The sequence below is a fragment of the Ranitomeya imitator genome, chromosome 7, assembly GCF_032444005.1.
Source record: "Ranitomeya imitator isolate aRanImi1 chromosome 7, aRanImi1.pri, whole genome shotgun sequence".
Lineage (NCBI taxonomy): Eukaryota > Metazoa > Chordata > Amphibia > Anura > Dendrobatidae > Ranitomeya > Ranitomeya imitator.
The window spans coordinates 220,616,962-220,631,208 of NC_091288.1; the positions used below are offsets into that span (position 1 = coordinate 220,616,962).

A 14,247-nucleotide genomic window follows, 5' to 3' on the forward strand; every position below is an offset into this window, starting at 1 on the left:
AATACCGCGGCCCCAAAAGGAAGAGGGTACGATACAGTCATCTCAAATAGAGCAGGTACAATCCCACCACCCCAATAGGAAAAAGGGCACAATCCCACCGCCCTAAAGAAAGCAAGCATAATACCGCCACCCCCAAAAGAGGGCACGATCCAGCTGCCTCAAAGAGACCAAGCACAATACCAGCGTCCCCAAACGAAGAGGGTACGATACAGTGATCCCAAAGAGAGCAGGCACAAACCCGCCACCCCAATAGGAAAAAGGGCACGATCCCACCGCCCTAAAGAAAGCAAGCATAATACCGACACACCCAAAAGAGGGCACGATCCAGCTGCCTCAAAGAGACCAAGCACAATACCAGCACCCCCAAACGAAGAGGGTACGATACAGTGATCCCAAAGAGAGCAGGCACAAACCCGCCACCCCAATAGGAAAAAGGGCACGATCCCACCGCCCCAAAGACAGCAAGCATTATACCACCACCCCTAAAAGAAAGAGGGCATGATCCGGCAGCCCCAAAGAGAGCAAGCACAATACCACCACCCCAAAAGGAAGAGGGCACAATCCCGCCACCCCAAAGAGAAGGCGAGAAAGGATTCCAGATTCCACCATTCCAGACAAAAGAAGCGATACTAATCATAGAATCCTAGAATGTAAGATTTGGAAGGGACCTCCAGTGTCCTCGTGCCCAACCCCCTTACTCAATGCAGGAGTCACTAAACCATCTCAGACAGATGTCTATTCAGTCGCTGAAGACTTCCATTGAAGGAGAACTCACCGCCTCTCGTTTCCGCCTGTTCCACTCATTGATCACCCTCACTGTCTAATCTGTATCTTCTCCCTTTCAGTGTCATTCCATTCCTTCTCGTGTGCAAATGAGAACGATTGATCCCTCTACACTGTGACAGCCCTTCTGATATTGTAGACAGCTATTGATATTGTAGACAGCTATTAAGTCTCCTCTTCACCTTTTTATGCAGCTAAATATTCCCAAATCGTTTAACCGTTCCTCTAATGCCCCAGAGAGCGCATAGACCAGACTCACCACCTCAGAGACATTATGATGCTGCCCCAAAAAGAGGCCACCAGTCCAGAGAAGGGTCAGAACACGATACAATGGCAGGAGGGCACAGAGCAGACACCGCCTCCTTGATCGCACCTTAGGTAGCCAGACATAATGGTCTGCAGTGTTACATATGTAATCAGCCAGGAACGGGGCGATCAGTGCCAACAGAAAAATGACCGCTGATAACAGAGGACAACAGCTCCTCAATGTCTTGCCGCAGGTTCTTCTCTTCCTCCTCTTTCATAGATGAGACCTCAGTAAATAAATAAAAATTTATTTCCAATTTATGAAAAATCAGAACAAAACAAAATCGAATCGTCCCCGACCTCAGCGCTGTGACCCACGGCCAGGAAAGTGCAAGTGATGAGGAGGTCGGTGCGGATAACACAGAGCTCAGTCCCCGATGTAGTCAGCGGCTTCAGCCAGCACAGAGCTCAGTTCCCGGTGTAGTCAGCGGCTACAGCCAGCGCAGAGCTCAGTTCCCGGTGTAGTCAGCGGCTACAGCCAGCGCAGAGCTCAGTCCCCGATGTAGTCAGCGGCTACAGCCAACGCAGAGCTCAGTCCCCGATGTAGTCAGCGGCTACAGCCAGCGCAGAGCTCAATCCCTGCCACAGTTAGCGGTTGCAGGCAGTGCAGAGCTCAGTCCCCGGTGTAGTCAGCAGCTGCAGAACTCAAGTCCACGCGTAGGTTCATTGACAGCTGCAGATGTGGAGTCTGTGCGGTGACCGATGCGTGGTGCGGCCGCTGCATCTCATGCAGGACGCCTACACAAACAAATGTCACCCCATAGTGTAACGATGATAACGACTGTCTCGCCGTTCCCCAATCACCCATCATGGAGGTCCGGGATGTCAGACAGGCTCATGGGAGATCCCAGCTGTAGGTCCTCCTGGAGGGAGGCCATATCTGCAGGGTTCATACGATGAACGTCCAACCAGTCGGCCAGCAGCGACGCCGACAGCGGCGTGGAGTCCACCAGGCTGGAAGATAAAAAGACGAGCGTTAGAAGAGTGTGGTCCGATAGCAGGAGTCTCACGCTTTACTCCGCGCTGCATCACCTTTCGCGATTCTCTGGAGGCATCTCGAAGGACTGGTTCAAAAATTCCTCCAGGTCGAAGCCCACGCCATACCCGGCGCCACTGCCCTTAGGGGTAACGGAGAAAACAGGGGGCAACATGTCCTCCACCTGTGAACGAAACAAGTGAGTGATCAGGGACAAAGGGTCTATTTAATGAGGGGGAGGACAGTACAACAGGGGGCCGCAGCGCTGGTCTGACCTGCGACCTCGACAGCTGCTGCGTCACCAGGTTGATATCTGTAGACATCGTGTTGGTGTCCGTGATCGCGAAGGTGGATGCTGACAGATCCTGGAGCTTCGCCGCTGCCACTCGTCCAGGGTATGACATCCCTGTAACTTGCTGCGGGGGGCGCTCGAGGTCGACAGTGCTGCGCAGGAACATTGCAGGATCCACGGTGACAGCACTGCTCTTCCCGTCTCCGGTGTCGGGTGCAGGCCAGACGCCATCCTGATGTCCGGCTCTGTGCCATGTAGGGGTGAGCCTAACAGGAGCAGGGAAAGTAGCGGGTAAAACGGGTCCCCCCGCCACAAACTTGACGTCAGGAGGGAGCTGAGAGGGGACGGGAGCTGTCACCGGCTTCACATGAGGCGTCAACATCACCGGGCCCATCTGGAAAGGGGCAGAGGTTGGAGCCGCGTAGTGCAGAAGGTTGGGTACAGGGCAAGGGTTTAGGCAGCGGGGCACGAACTGAATGTTGGGCGCCACAGAAGGGGCAGGGAGGGTGCCGCTCTGCTGGGTACTGACTTCAGGAACAGGATTAAGTTTCGTCATAGAAAAGACCGACTGTGGTGGGAGAGGCTGGGCGGCCGGGCACACGTCAGGGCCCATCACTGCGGGTTTAGGCGCTGGAGTGTTTTGGCCGGAAGGAGGCAGAACTTGCTGCAGGTTCTGATCGATCATTCGATTCCAACGTTCCAGAAGGTTCTTATCGTTCTCGCTCAGCACGAGCCCCCCGAACCCCTCCGCTTTCTTTATATCCCGACGTTCCTTCTCTTTCTGCTTCTTCTCCTTCTCTCGAGCACGTTCCAGACGTCTTCTCCTTTTCTCTTCCCGCTCCCGCTGACGTTCCTGAGCCGTTATTGGCTTCTTCAAATCTGACGTCTCATTAACTAAACATGGAGCATCTGCAGAAGAGGATATTATTGCACAGCGGTACAGAGCGGCAACACGACTGTTTATAATAATACTGCCCCTATGTACAAGAATATAACTACTATAATACTGCTCCTATGTACAAGAATATAACTACTATAATACTGCCCCTATGTACAAGAATATAACTACTATAATACTGCTCCTATGTACAAGAATATAACTACTATAATACTGCCCATATGTACAAGAATATAACTACTATAATACTGCTCCCATGTACAAGAATATAACTACTATAATACTGCTCCTATGTACAAGACTATAACTACTATAATACTGCTCCTATGTACAAGAATATATCTACTATAATACTGCCCCTATGTACAAGAATATAACTACTATAATACTGCCCCTATGTACAGAATATAACTACTATAATACTGCTCCTATATACAAGAATATAACTACTATAATACTGCCCCTATGTACAGAATATAACTACTATAATACTGCCCCTATATACAAGAATATATCTACTATAATACTGCCCCTATATACAATATATCTACTATAATACTGCCCCCTATGTACAAGAATATAACTACTATAATACTGCCCCCTATGTACAGAATATAACTACTATAATACTGCTCCTATATACAAGAATATAACTACTATAATACTGCCCCTATGTACAGAATATAACTACTATAATACTGCCCCTATATACAAGAATATATCTACTATAATACTGTCCCTATATACAATATATCTACTATAATACTGCCCCTATGTACAAGAATATAACTACTATAATACTGCCCCCTATGTACAAGAATATAACTACTATAATACTGCCCCTATGTACAAGAATATAACTACTATAATACTGCCCCTATGTACAGAATATAACTACTATAATACTGCCCTTATGTACAAGAATATAACTACTATAATACTGCCCCCTATGTACAAGAATATAACTACTATAATACTGCCCCTATGTACAGAATATAACTACTATAATACTGCCCCTATATACAAGAATATATCTACTATAATACTGCTCCTATATACAAGAATATAACTACTATAATACTGCCCCTATGTACAGAATATAACTACTATAATACTGCCCCTATATACAAGAATATATCTACTATAATACTGCTCCTATGTACAAGAATATAACTACTATAATACTGCCCCTATATACAAGAATATATCTACTATAATACTGCTCCTATGTACAAGAATATATCTACTATAATACTGCTCCTATATACAAGAATATAACTACTATAATACTGCCCCTATGTACAAGAATATAACTACTATAATACTGCTCCTATGTACAAGAATATAACTACTATAAGACCGCCCCTATGTACAAGAATATAACTACTATAATACTGCCCCTATGTACAAGAATATATCTACTATAATACTGCTCCTATATACAAGAATATAACTACTATAATACTGCCTCTATATACCAGAATATAACTACTATAATACTGCTCCTATGTACAAGAATATAACTACTATAATACTGCCCCTATATACAATATATCTACTATAATACTGCCCCCTATGTACAAGAATATAACTACTATAATACTGCCCCCTATGTACAAGAATATAACTACTATAATACTGCCCCTATGTACAAGAATATAACTACTATAATACTGCTGCTATGTACAAGAGTATAACTACTATAATACTGCCCCCTATGTGCAAGAATATAACTACTATAATACTGCCCCTATGTGCAAGAATATAACTACTATAATACTGCCCCTTATAGAGGAGGTCAGGGTTATGTTTGTTGATGTGGGGTTCTCACCTTTGGATTTATTCCTCAGGGCTGATTTCAGGAGAGCAGCTTTTAGTGCTGCCTTGGTGTCATCGGATATGGCGCCCTCTCGTTTCGGCACAGGCTCTGGATCAGCTTTGATAGCGGGTGCCTCGTCTTTCGCCTCTTCCTTCACCGACTGTGGTTCTGGGTCTCTGCTCTCCACAGGAGATGTCAGGTCGATGGTCTCCAGCTTCTCCGCGACTCTGGGTGACTCCATATGAAAGTCTACCCGGTCTCTGGCAGAGTTGGCACTGGGCATGTCCACATCTAATCCCTCCGAGGGTGGCGGAAGTGGTGGTGAGTGGAAGTCCTCTTCTCTCACCGCGGCCTCTGGTACTGGCCCTTCGACGGCGAGTTTTAGGGCGGGCTTGAAGCTGATCTGCCGGCGGATGCCCTCTCGGCGGCGGTGGAAGCTGTCTATCTCGGTCACGATGGCCTCTTTAATCTGCTCTTTGGTCAGAACCTTCTTGTCAAAGCCAAAGTCAAAGGCAGGTATACACTCGGGCTCATCGTCGGGGTCGTGGTATTTGGACAAGAAAGGGTGACGTAAAGCTTCCCCGACGGAAATTCGTTCACGCGGGTCGAACCGTAACATTTTAGACAGGAGGTCGAGGGCTTTGCGGTCTCCTTGTGGGTACAAGTCTGTCCATGGCACCGGCTGGCGGGTGGGCAGGCTCTGGATGTAGGCTCGAACTCTCTCGGCACCAATGGCACGGATGACCTGGCTGGACGGTGTCCCGAGAACCATCATGATGAGCTGCAGCTGGTGGATGTAGTTCTTCCCGGGGAACAGCTGCTTGCGCCCCAGCATTTCAGCGAAGATGCAGCCCACGGACCACATGTCGATGGCCTGGGTGTACTCATGCAGCGAGAGCATGAGCTCCGGGGCGCGGTACCAGCGGGTGGCCACATACTCTGTCATGAAATACTTGTACTCGTCAGGTTTGGTGCAGAGCCCCCGTGCCATCCCGAAGTCCCCGATCTTCAGCTCGCAGTTCTCGTTGATCAGGAGGTTACTCGGCTTCAGGTCGCGGTGGAGGACATTAGCCGAGTGGATGTACTTCAGCCCCCGCAGCAGCTGGTACAGGAAGTAGCGGGCATGCTCCAGCGTGAGCGGCTGCGAGGAGTGGATGATCTGGTGGAGGTCGCTCTCCATGAGGTCCAGCACCACGTACCTGAGGGCAGAGACCAACGCAAGTCAGCAATGAGCACAACTGTACCGGCAGGTGGGAAACCGCTCCCGACATCCTCTGTGCTGCTGGGGACCCTGCTCCTTTATAGATGTATCTGTGACCTCCCTATAAGATCAGCGCCCCCTCTCCTGACATCCTCTGTGCTGCTGGGGACCATGCACCTTCCTCTATGTATCTGTGACCTCCCTATAAGATCAGCGCCTCCTCTCCTGACATCCTCTGTGCTGCTGGGGACCCTGCTCCTTTATAGATGTATCTGTGACCTCCCTATAAGATCAGCGCCCCCTCTCCTGACATCCTCTGTGCTGCTGGGGACCCTGCTCCTTTATAGATGTATCTGTGACCTCCTTATAAGATCAGCGCCCTCCTCTCCTGACATCCTCTGTGCTGCTGGGGACCCTGCACCTTCCTCTATGTATCTGTGACCTCCTTATAAGATCAGCGCCTCCTCTCCTGACATCCTCTGTGCTGCTGAGGACCCTGCACCTTACTCTATGTATCTGTGACCTCCCTATAAGATCAGCGCCTCCTCTCCTGACATCCTCTGTGCTGCTGAGGACCCTGCACCTTCCTCTATGCATCTGTGACCTCCTTATAAGATCAGCGCCTCCTCTCCTGACATCCTCTGTGCTGCTGAGGACCCTGCACCTTCCTCTATGTATCTGTGACCTCCTTATAAGATCAGCGCCTCCTCTCCTGACATCCTCTGTGCTGCTGAGGACCCTGCACCTTCCCCTATGTATCTGTGACCTCCTTATAAGATCAGCGCCCCTCTCCTGACATCCTCTGTGCTGCTGGGGACCCTGCACCTTCCTCTATGTATCTGTGACCTCCTTATAAGATCAGCGCCTCCTCTCCTGACATCCTCTGTGCTGCTGGGGACCCTGCTCCTTCCTCTATGTATCTGTGACCTCCCTCTAAGATCAGCGCCTCCTCTCCTGACATCCTCTGTGCTGCTGGGGACCCTGCACCTTCCTCTATGTATCTGTGACCTCCTTATAAGATCAGCGCCCTCCTCTCCTGACATCCTCTGTGCTGCTGGGGACCCTGCACCTTCCTCTATGTATCTGTGACCTCCCTATAAGATCAGCGCCCCCTCTCCTGACATCCTCTGTGCTGCTGGGGACCCTGCACCTTCCTCTATGTATCTGTGACCTCCTTATAAGATCAGCGCCTCCTCTCCTGACATCCTCTGTGCTGCTGAGGACTCTGCACCTTCCCCTATGTATCTGTGACCTCCTTATAAGATCAGCGCCTCCTCTCCTGACATCCTCTGTGCTGCTGAGGACCCTGCACCTTCCCCTATGTATCTGTGACCTCCCTCTAAGATCAGCGCCTCCTCTCCTGACATCCTCTGTGCTGCTGAGGACCCTGCACCTTCCCCTATGTATCTGTGACCTCCTTATAAGATCAGCGCCTCCTCTCCTGACATCCTCTGTGCTGCTGAGGACCCTGCACCTTCCTCTATGTATCTGTGACCTCCTTATAAGATCAGCGCCTCCTCTCCTGACATCCTCTGTGCTGCTGGGGACCCTGCACCTTCCTCTATGTATCTGTGACCTCCTTATAAGATCAGCGCCCCCTCTCCTGACATCCTCTGTGCTGCTGGGGACCCTGCACCTTCCCCTATGTATCTGTGACCTCCCTATAAGATCAGCGCCCCCTCTCCTGACATCCTCTGTGCTGCTGAGGACCCTGCACCTTCCTCTATGTATCTGTGACCTCCCTATAAGATCAGCGCCCCCTCTCCTGACATCCTCTGTGCTGCTGAGGACCCTGCACCTTCCTCTATGTATCTGTGACCTCCTTATAAGATCAGCGCCTCCTCTCCTGACATCCTCTGTGCTGCTGAGGACCCTGCACCTTCCTCTATGTATCTGTGACCTCCCTATAAGATCAGCGCCTCCTCTCCTGACATCCTCTGTGCTGCTGAGGACCCTGCACCTTCCTCTATGTATCTGTGACCTCCCTATAAGATCAGCGCCTCCTCTCCTGACATCCTCTGTGCTGCTGGGGACCCTGCACCTTCCTCTATGTATCTGTGACCTCCCTATAAGATCAGCGCCTCCTCTCCTGACATCCTCTGTGCTGCTGGGGACCCTGCACCTTCCTCTATGTATCTGTGACCTCCCTATAAGATCAGCGCCTCCTCTCCTGACATCCTCTGTGCTGCTGAGGACCCTGCACCTTCCTCTATGTATCTGTGACCTCCCTCTAAGATCAGCGCCCCCTCTCCTGACATCCTCTGTGCTGCTGAGGACCCTGCACCTTCCTCTATGTATCTGTGACCTCCTTATAAGATCAGCGCCTCCTCTCCTGACATCCTCTGTGCTGCTGAGGACCCTGCACCTTCCTCTATGTATCTGTGACCTCCCTATAAGATCAGCGCCCCCTCTCCTGACATCCTCTGTGCTGCTGAGGACCCTGCACCTTCCTCTATGTATCTGTGACCTCCCTATAAGATCAGCGCCTCCTCTCCTGACATCCTCTGTGCTGCTGGGGACCCTGCACCTTCCTCTATGTATCTGTGACCTCCCTCTAAGATCAGCGCCTCCTCTCCTGACATCCTCTGTGCTGCTGGGGACCCTGCACCTTCCTCTATGTATCTGTGACCTCCTTATAAGATCAGTGCCCCCTCTCCTGACATCCTCTGTGCTGCTGAGGACCCTGCACCTTCCTCTATGTATCTGTGACCTCCCTATAAGATCAGCGCCTCCTCTCCTGACATCCTCTGTGCTGCTGAGGACCCTGCACCTTCCTCTATGTATCTGTGACCTCCCTATAAGATCAGCGCCTCCTCTCCTGACATCCTCTGTGCTGCTGGGGACCCTGCACCTTCCTCTATGTATCGGTGACCTCCCTATAAGATCAGCGCCTCCTCTCCTGACATCCTCTGTGCTGCTGGGGACCCTGCACCTTCCCCTATGTATCTGTGACCTCCCTATAAGATCAGCGCCTCCTCTCCTGACATCCTCTGTGCTGCTGGGGACCCTGCACCTTCCTCTATGTATCTGTGACCTCCCTATAAGATCAGCGCCTCCTCTCCTGACATCCTCTGTGCTGCTGGGGACCCTGCACCTTCCTCTATGTATCTGTGACCTCCCTATAAGATCAGCGCCTCCTCTCCTGACATCCTCTGTGCTGCTGAGGACCCTGCACCTTCCTCTATGTATCTGTGACCTCCCTCTAAGATCAGCGCCTCCTCTCCTGACATCCTCTGTGCTGCTGAGGACCCTGCACCTTCCCCTATGTATCTGTGACCTCCCTCTAAGATCAGCGCCTCCTCTCCTGACATCCTCTGTGCTGCTGGGGACCCTGCACCTTCCTCTATGTATCTGTGACCTCCCTATAAGATCAGCGCCCTCCTCTCCTGACATCCTCTGTGCTGCTGGGGACCCTGCACCTTCCCCTATGTATCTGTGACCTCCCTATAAGATCAGCGCCTCCTCTCCTGACATCCTCTGTGCTGCTGAGGACCCTGCACCTTCCTCTATGTATCTGTGACCTCCCTCTAAGATCAGCGCCTCCTCTCCTGACATCCTCTGTGCTGCTGAGGACCCTGCACCTTCCCCTATGTATCTGTGACCTCCCTCTAAGATCAGCGCCTCCTCTCCTGACATCCTCTGTGCTGCTGGGGACCCTGCACCTTCCTCTATGTATCTGTGACCTCCCTATAAGATCAGCGCCTCCTCTCCTGACATCCTCTGTGCTGCTGAGGACCCTGCACCTTCCTCTATGTATCTGTGACCTCCCTATAAGATCAGCGCCTCCTCTCCTGACATCCTCTGTGCTGCTGGGGACCCTGCACCTTCCTCTATGTATCTGTGACCTCCCTATAAGATCAGCGCCTCCTCTCCTGACATCCTCTGTGCTGCTGAGGACCCTGCACCTTCCTCTATGTATCTGTGACCTCCCTATAAGATCAGCGCCCCCTCTCCTGACATCCTCTGTGCTGCTGAGGACCCTGCACCTTCCTCTATGTATCTGTGACCTCCCTATAAGATCAGCGCCTCCTCTCCTGACATCCTCTGTGCTGCTGAGGACCCTGCACCTTCCTCTATGTATCTGTGACCTCCTTATAAGATCAGTGCCCCCTCTCCTGACATCCTCTGTGCTGCTGAGGACCCTGCACCTTCCTCTATGTATCTGTGACCTCCTTATAAGATCAGCGCCTCCTCTCCTGACATCCTCTGTGCTGCTGAGGACCCTGCACCTTCCTCTATGTATCTGTGACCTCCCTATAAGATCAGCGCCTCCTCTCCTGACATCCTCTGTGCTGCTGGGGACCCTGCACCTTCCTCTATGTATCGGTGACCTCCCTATAAGATCAGCGCCTCCTCTCCTGACATCCTCTGTGCTGCTGGGGACCCTGCACCTTCCCCTATGTATCTGTGACCTCCCTATAAGATCAGCGCCTCCTCTCCTGACATCCTCTGTGCTGCTGGGGACCCTGCACCTTCCTCTATGTATCTGTGACCTCCCTCTAAGATCAGCGCCTCCTCTCCTGACATCCTCTGTGCTGCTGGGGACCCTGCACCTTCCCCTATGTATCTGTGACCTCCCTCTAAGATCAGCGCCTCCTCTCCTGACATCCTCTGTGCTGCTGGGGACCCTGCACCTTCCCCTATGTATCTGTGACCTCCCTATAAGATCAGCGCCTCCTCTCCTGACATCCTCTGTGCTGCTGGGGACCCTGCACCTTCCTCTATGTATCTGTGACCTCCTTATAAGATCAGCGCCCCCTCTCCTGACATCCTCTGTGCTGCTGAGGACCCTGCACCTTCCCCTATGTATCGGTGACCTCCCTATAAGATCAGCGCCTCCTCTCCTGACATCCTCTGTGCTGCTGGGGACCCTGCACCTTACTCTATGTATCGGTGACCTCCCTATAAGATCAGCGCCCTCCTCTCCTGACATCCTCTGTGCTGCTGGGGACCCTGCACCTTCCTCTATGTATCTGTGACCTCCCTATAAGATCAGCGCCTCCTCTCCTGACATCCTCTGTGCTGCTGAGGACCCTGCACCTTCCTCTATGTATCTGTGACCTCCCTATAAGATCAGCGCCTCCTCTCCTGACATCCTCTGTGCTGCTGAGGACCCTGCACCTTCCTCTATGTATCTGTGACCTCCTTATAAGATCAGCGCCCTCCTCTCCTGACATCCTCTGTGCTGCTGAGGACCCTGCACCTTCCTCTATGTATCTGTGACCTCCCTATAAGATCAGCGCCTCCTCTCCTGACATCCTCTGTGCTGCTGAGGACCCTGCACCTTCCTCTATGTATCTGTGACCTCCCTCTAAGATCAGCGCCCCCTCTCCTGACATCCTCTGTGCTGCTGAGGACCCTGCACCTTCCTCTATGTATCTGTGACCTCCTTATAAGATCAGCGCCTCCTCTCCTGACATCCTCTGTGCTGCTGAGGACCATGCACCTTCCTCTATGTATCTGTGACCTCCTTATAAGATCAGCGCCCTCCTCTCCTGACATCCTCTGTGCTGCTGAGGACCCTGCACCTTCCTCTATGTATCTGTGACCTCCCTATAAGATCAGCGCCTCCTCTCCTGACATCCTCTGTGCTGCTGAGGACCCTGCACCTTCCTCTATGTATCTGTGACCTCCCTATAAGATCAGCGCCTCCTCTCCTGACATCCTCTGTGCTGCTGAGGACCCTGCACCTTCCTCTATGTATCTGTGACCTCCCTATAAGATCAGCGCCTCCTCTCCTGACATCCTCTGTGCTGCTGGGGACCCTGCACCTTCCTCTATGTATCTGTGACCTCCCTCTAAGATCAGCGCCCCCTCTCCTGACATCCTCTGTGCTGCTGAGGACCCTGCACCTTCCTCTATGTATCTGTGACCTCCCTATAAGATCAGCGCCTCCTCTCCTGACATCCTCTGTGCTGCTGAGGACCCTGCACCTTCCTCTATGTATCTGTGACCTCCCTCTAAGATCAGCGCCTCCTCTCCTGACATCCTCTGTGCTGCTGGGGACCCTGCACCTTCCTCTATGTATCTGTGACCTCCCTCTAAGATCAGCGCCCCCTCTCCTGACATCCTCTGTGCTGCTGAGGACCCTGCACCTTCCTCTATGTATCTGTGACCTCCTTATAAGATCAGCGCCCCCTCTCCTGACATCCTCTGTGCTGCTGGGGACCCTGCACCTTCCCCTATGTATCTGTGACCTCCCTCTAAGATCAGCGCCCCCTCTCCTGACATCCTCTGTGCTGCTGAGGACCCTGCACCTTCCTCTATGTATCTGTGACCTCCCTATAAGATCAGCGCCTCCTCTCCTGACATCCTCTGTGCTGCTGAGGACCCTGCACCTTCCCCTATGTATCTGTGACCTCCCTATAAGATCAGCGCCTCCTCTCCTGACATCCTCTGTGCTGCTGAGGACCCTGCACCTTCCTCTATGTATCTGTGACCTCCCTATAAGATCAGCGCCTCCTCTCCTGACATCCTCTGTGCTGCTGAGGACCCTGCACCTTCCCCTATGTATCTGTGACCTCCCTATAAGATCAGCGCCCCCTCTCCTGACATCCTCTGTGCTGCTGGGGACCCTGCACCTTCCTCTATGTATCTGTGACCTCCTTATAAGATCAGCGCCCCCTCTCCTGACATCCTCTGTGCTGCTGGGGACCCTGCTCCTTCCTCTATGTATCTGTGACCTCCTTATAAGATCAGCGCCCCCTCTCCTGACATCCTCTGTGCTGCTGGGGACCCTGCACCTTACTCTATGTATCTGTGACCTCCTTATAAGATCAGCGCCTCCTCTCCTGACATCCTCTGTGCTGCTGGGGACCCTGCACCTTCCTCTATGTATCTGTGACCTCCTTATAAGATCAGCGCCCCCTCTCCTGACATCCTCTGTGCTGCTGGGGACCCTGCACCTTCCTCTATGTATCTGTGACCTCCTTATAAGATCAGCGCCTCCTCTCCTGACATCCTCTGTGCTGCTGAGGACCCTGCACCTTCCTCTATGTATCTGTGACCTCCCTATAAGATCAGCGCCCCCTCTCCTGACATCCTCTGTGCTGCTGGGGACCCTGCACCTTACTCTATGTATCTGTGACCTCCCTCTAAGATCAGCGCCCCCTCTCCTGACATCCTCTGTGCTGCTGAGGACCCTGCACCTTCCCCTATGTATCTGTGACCTCCCTATAAGATCAGCGCCTCCTCTCCTGACATCCTCTGTGCTGCTGAGGACCCTGCACCTTCCCCTATGTATCTGTGACCTCCCTATAAGATCAGCGCCCCCTCTCCTGACATCCTCTGTGCTGCTGGGGACCCTGCACCTTCCTCTATGTATCTGTGACCTCCTTATAAGATCAGCGCCCCCTCTCCTGACATCCTCTGTGCTGCTGAGGACCCTGCACCTTCCTCTATGTATCTGTGACCTCCCTATAAGATCAGCGCCTCCTCTCCTGACATCCTCTGTGCTGCTGAGGACCCTGCACCTTCCTCTATGTATCTGTGACCTCCCTATAAGATCAGCGCCTCCTCTCCTGACATCCTCTGTGCTGCTGAGGACCCTGCACCTTCCCCTATGCATCTGTGACCTCCTTATAAGATCAGCGCCTCCTCTCCTGACATCCTCTGTGCTGCTGGGGACCCTGCACCTTCCTCTATGTATCTGTGACCTCCCTATAAGATCAGCGCCTCCTCTCCTGACATCCTCTGTGCTGCTGAGGACCCTGCACCTTCCTCTATGTATCTGTGACCTCCCTATAAGATCAGCGCCTCCTCTCCTGACATCCTCTGTGCTGCTGGGGACCCTGCACCTTCCTCTATGTATCTGTGACCTCCTTATAAGATCAGCGCCCCCTCTCCTGACATCCTCTGTGCTGCTGGGGACCCTGCACCTTCCTCTATGTATCTGTGACCTCCCTATAAGATCAGCGCCCCCTCTCCTGACATCCTCTGTGCTGCTGGGGACCCTGCACCTTCCTCTATGTAT

At 52.2% G+C, this 14,247-nt stretch overlaps 1 protein-coding gene across 1 annotated transcript in view; it reads right to left on the bottom strand.

Annotated features, from left to right (window-relative positions):
- Positions 1-1,321: 1,321 nt before the first annotated feature.
- Positions 1,322-14,247, bottom strand: part of MAPK7 (mitogen-activated protein kinase 7) — a 28,038-nt gene continuing 15,112 nt past the window's right edge. The window contains exons 4-7 of the mRNA XM_069735078.1: positions 5,087-6,273; positions 2,341-3,266; positions 2,122-2,249; positions 1,322-2,043 (exon numbers count right to left, since the gene is read on the bottom strand). Coding sequence (XP_069591179.1) covers positions 1,890-2,043; positions 2,122-2,249; positions 2,341-3,266; positions 5,087-6,273 — 2,395 coding nt within the window. The 3' untranslated portion in view covers positions 1,322-1,889. The remainder of the gene's footprint in view (positions 2,044-2,121; positions 2,250-2,340; positions 3,267-5,086; positions 6,274-14,247) is intronic.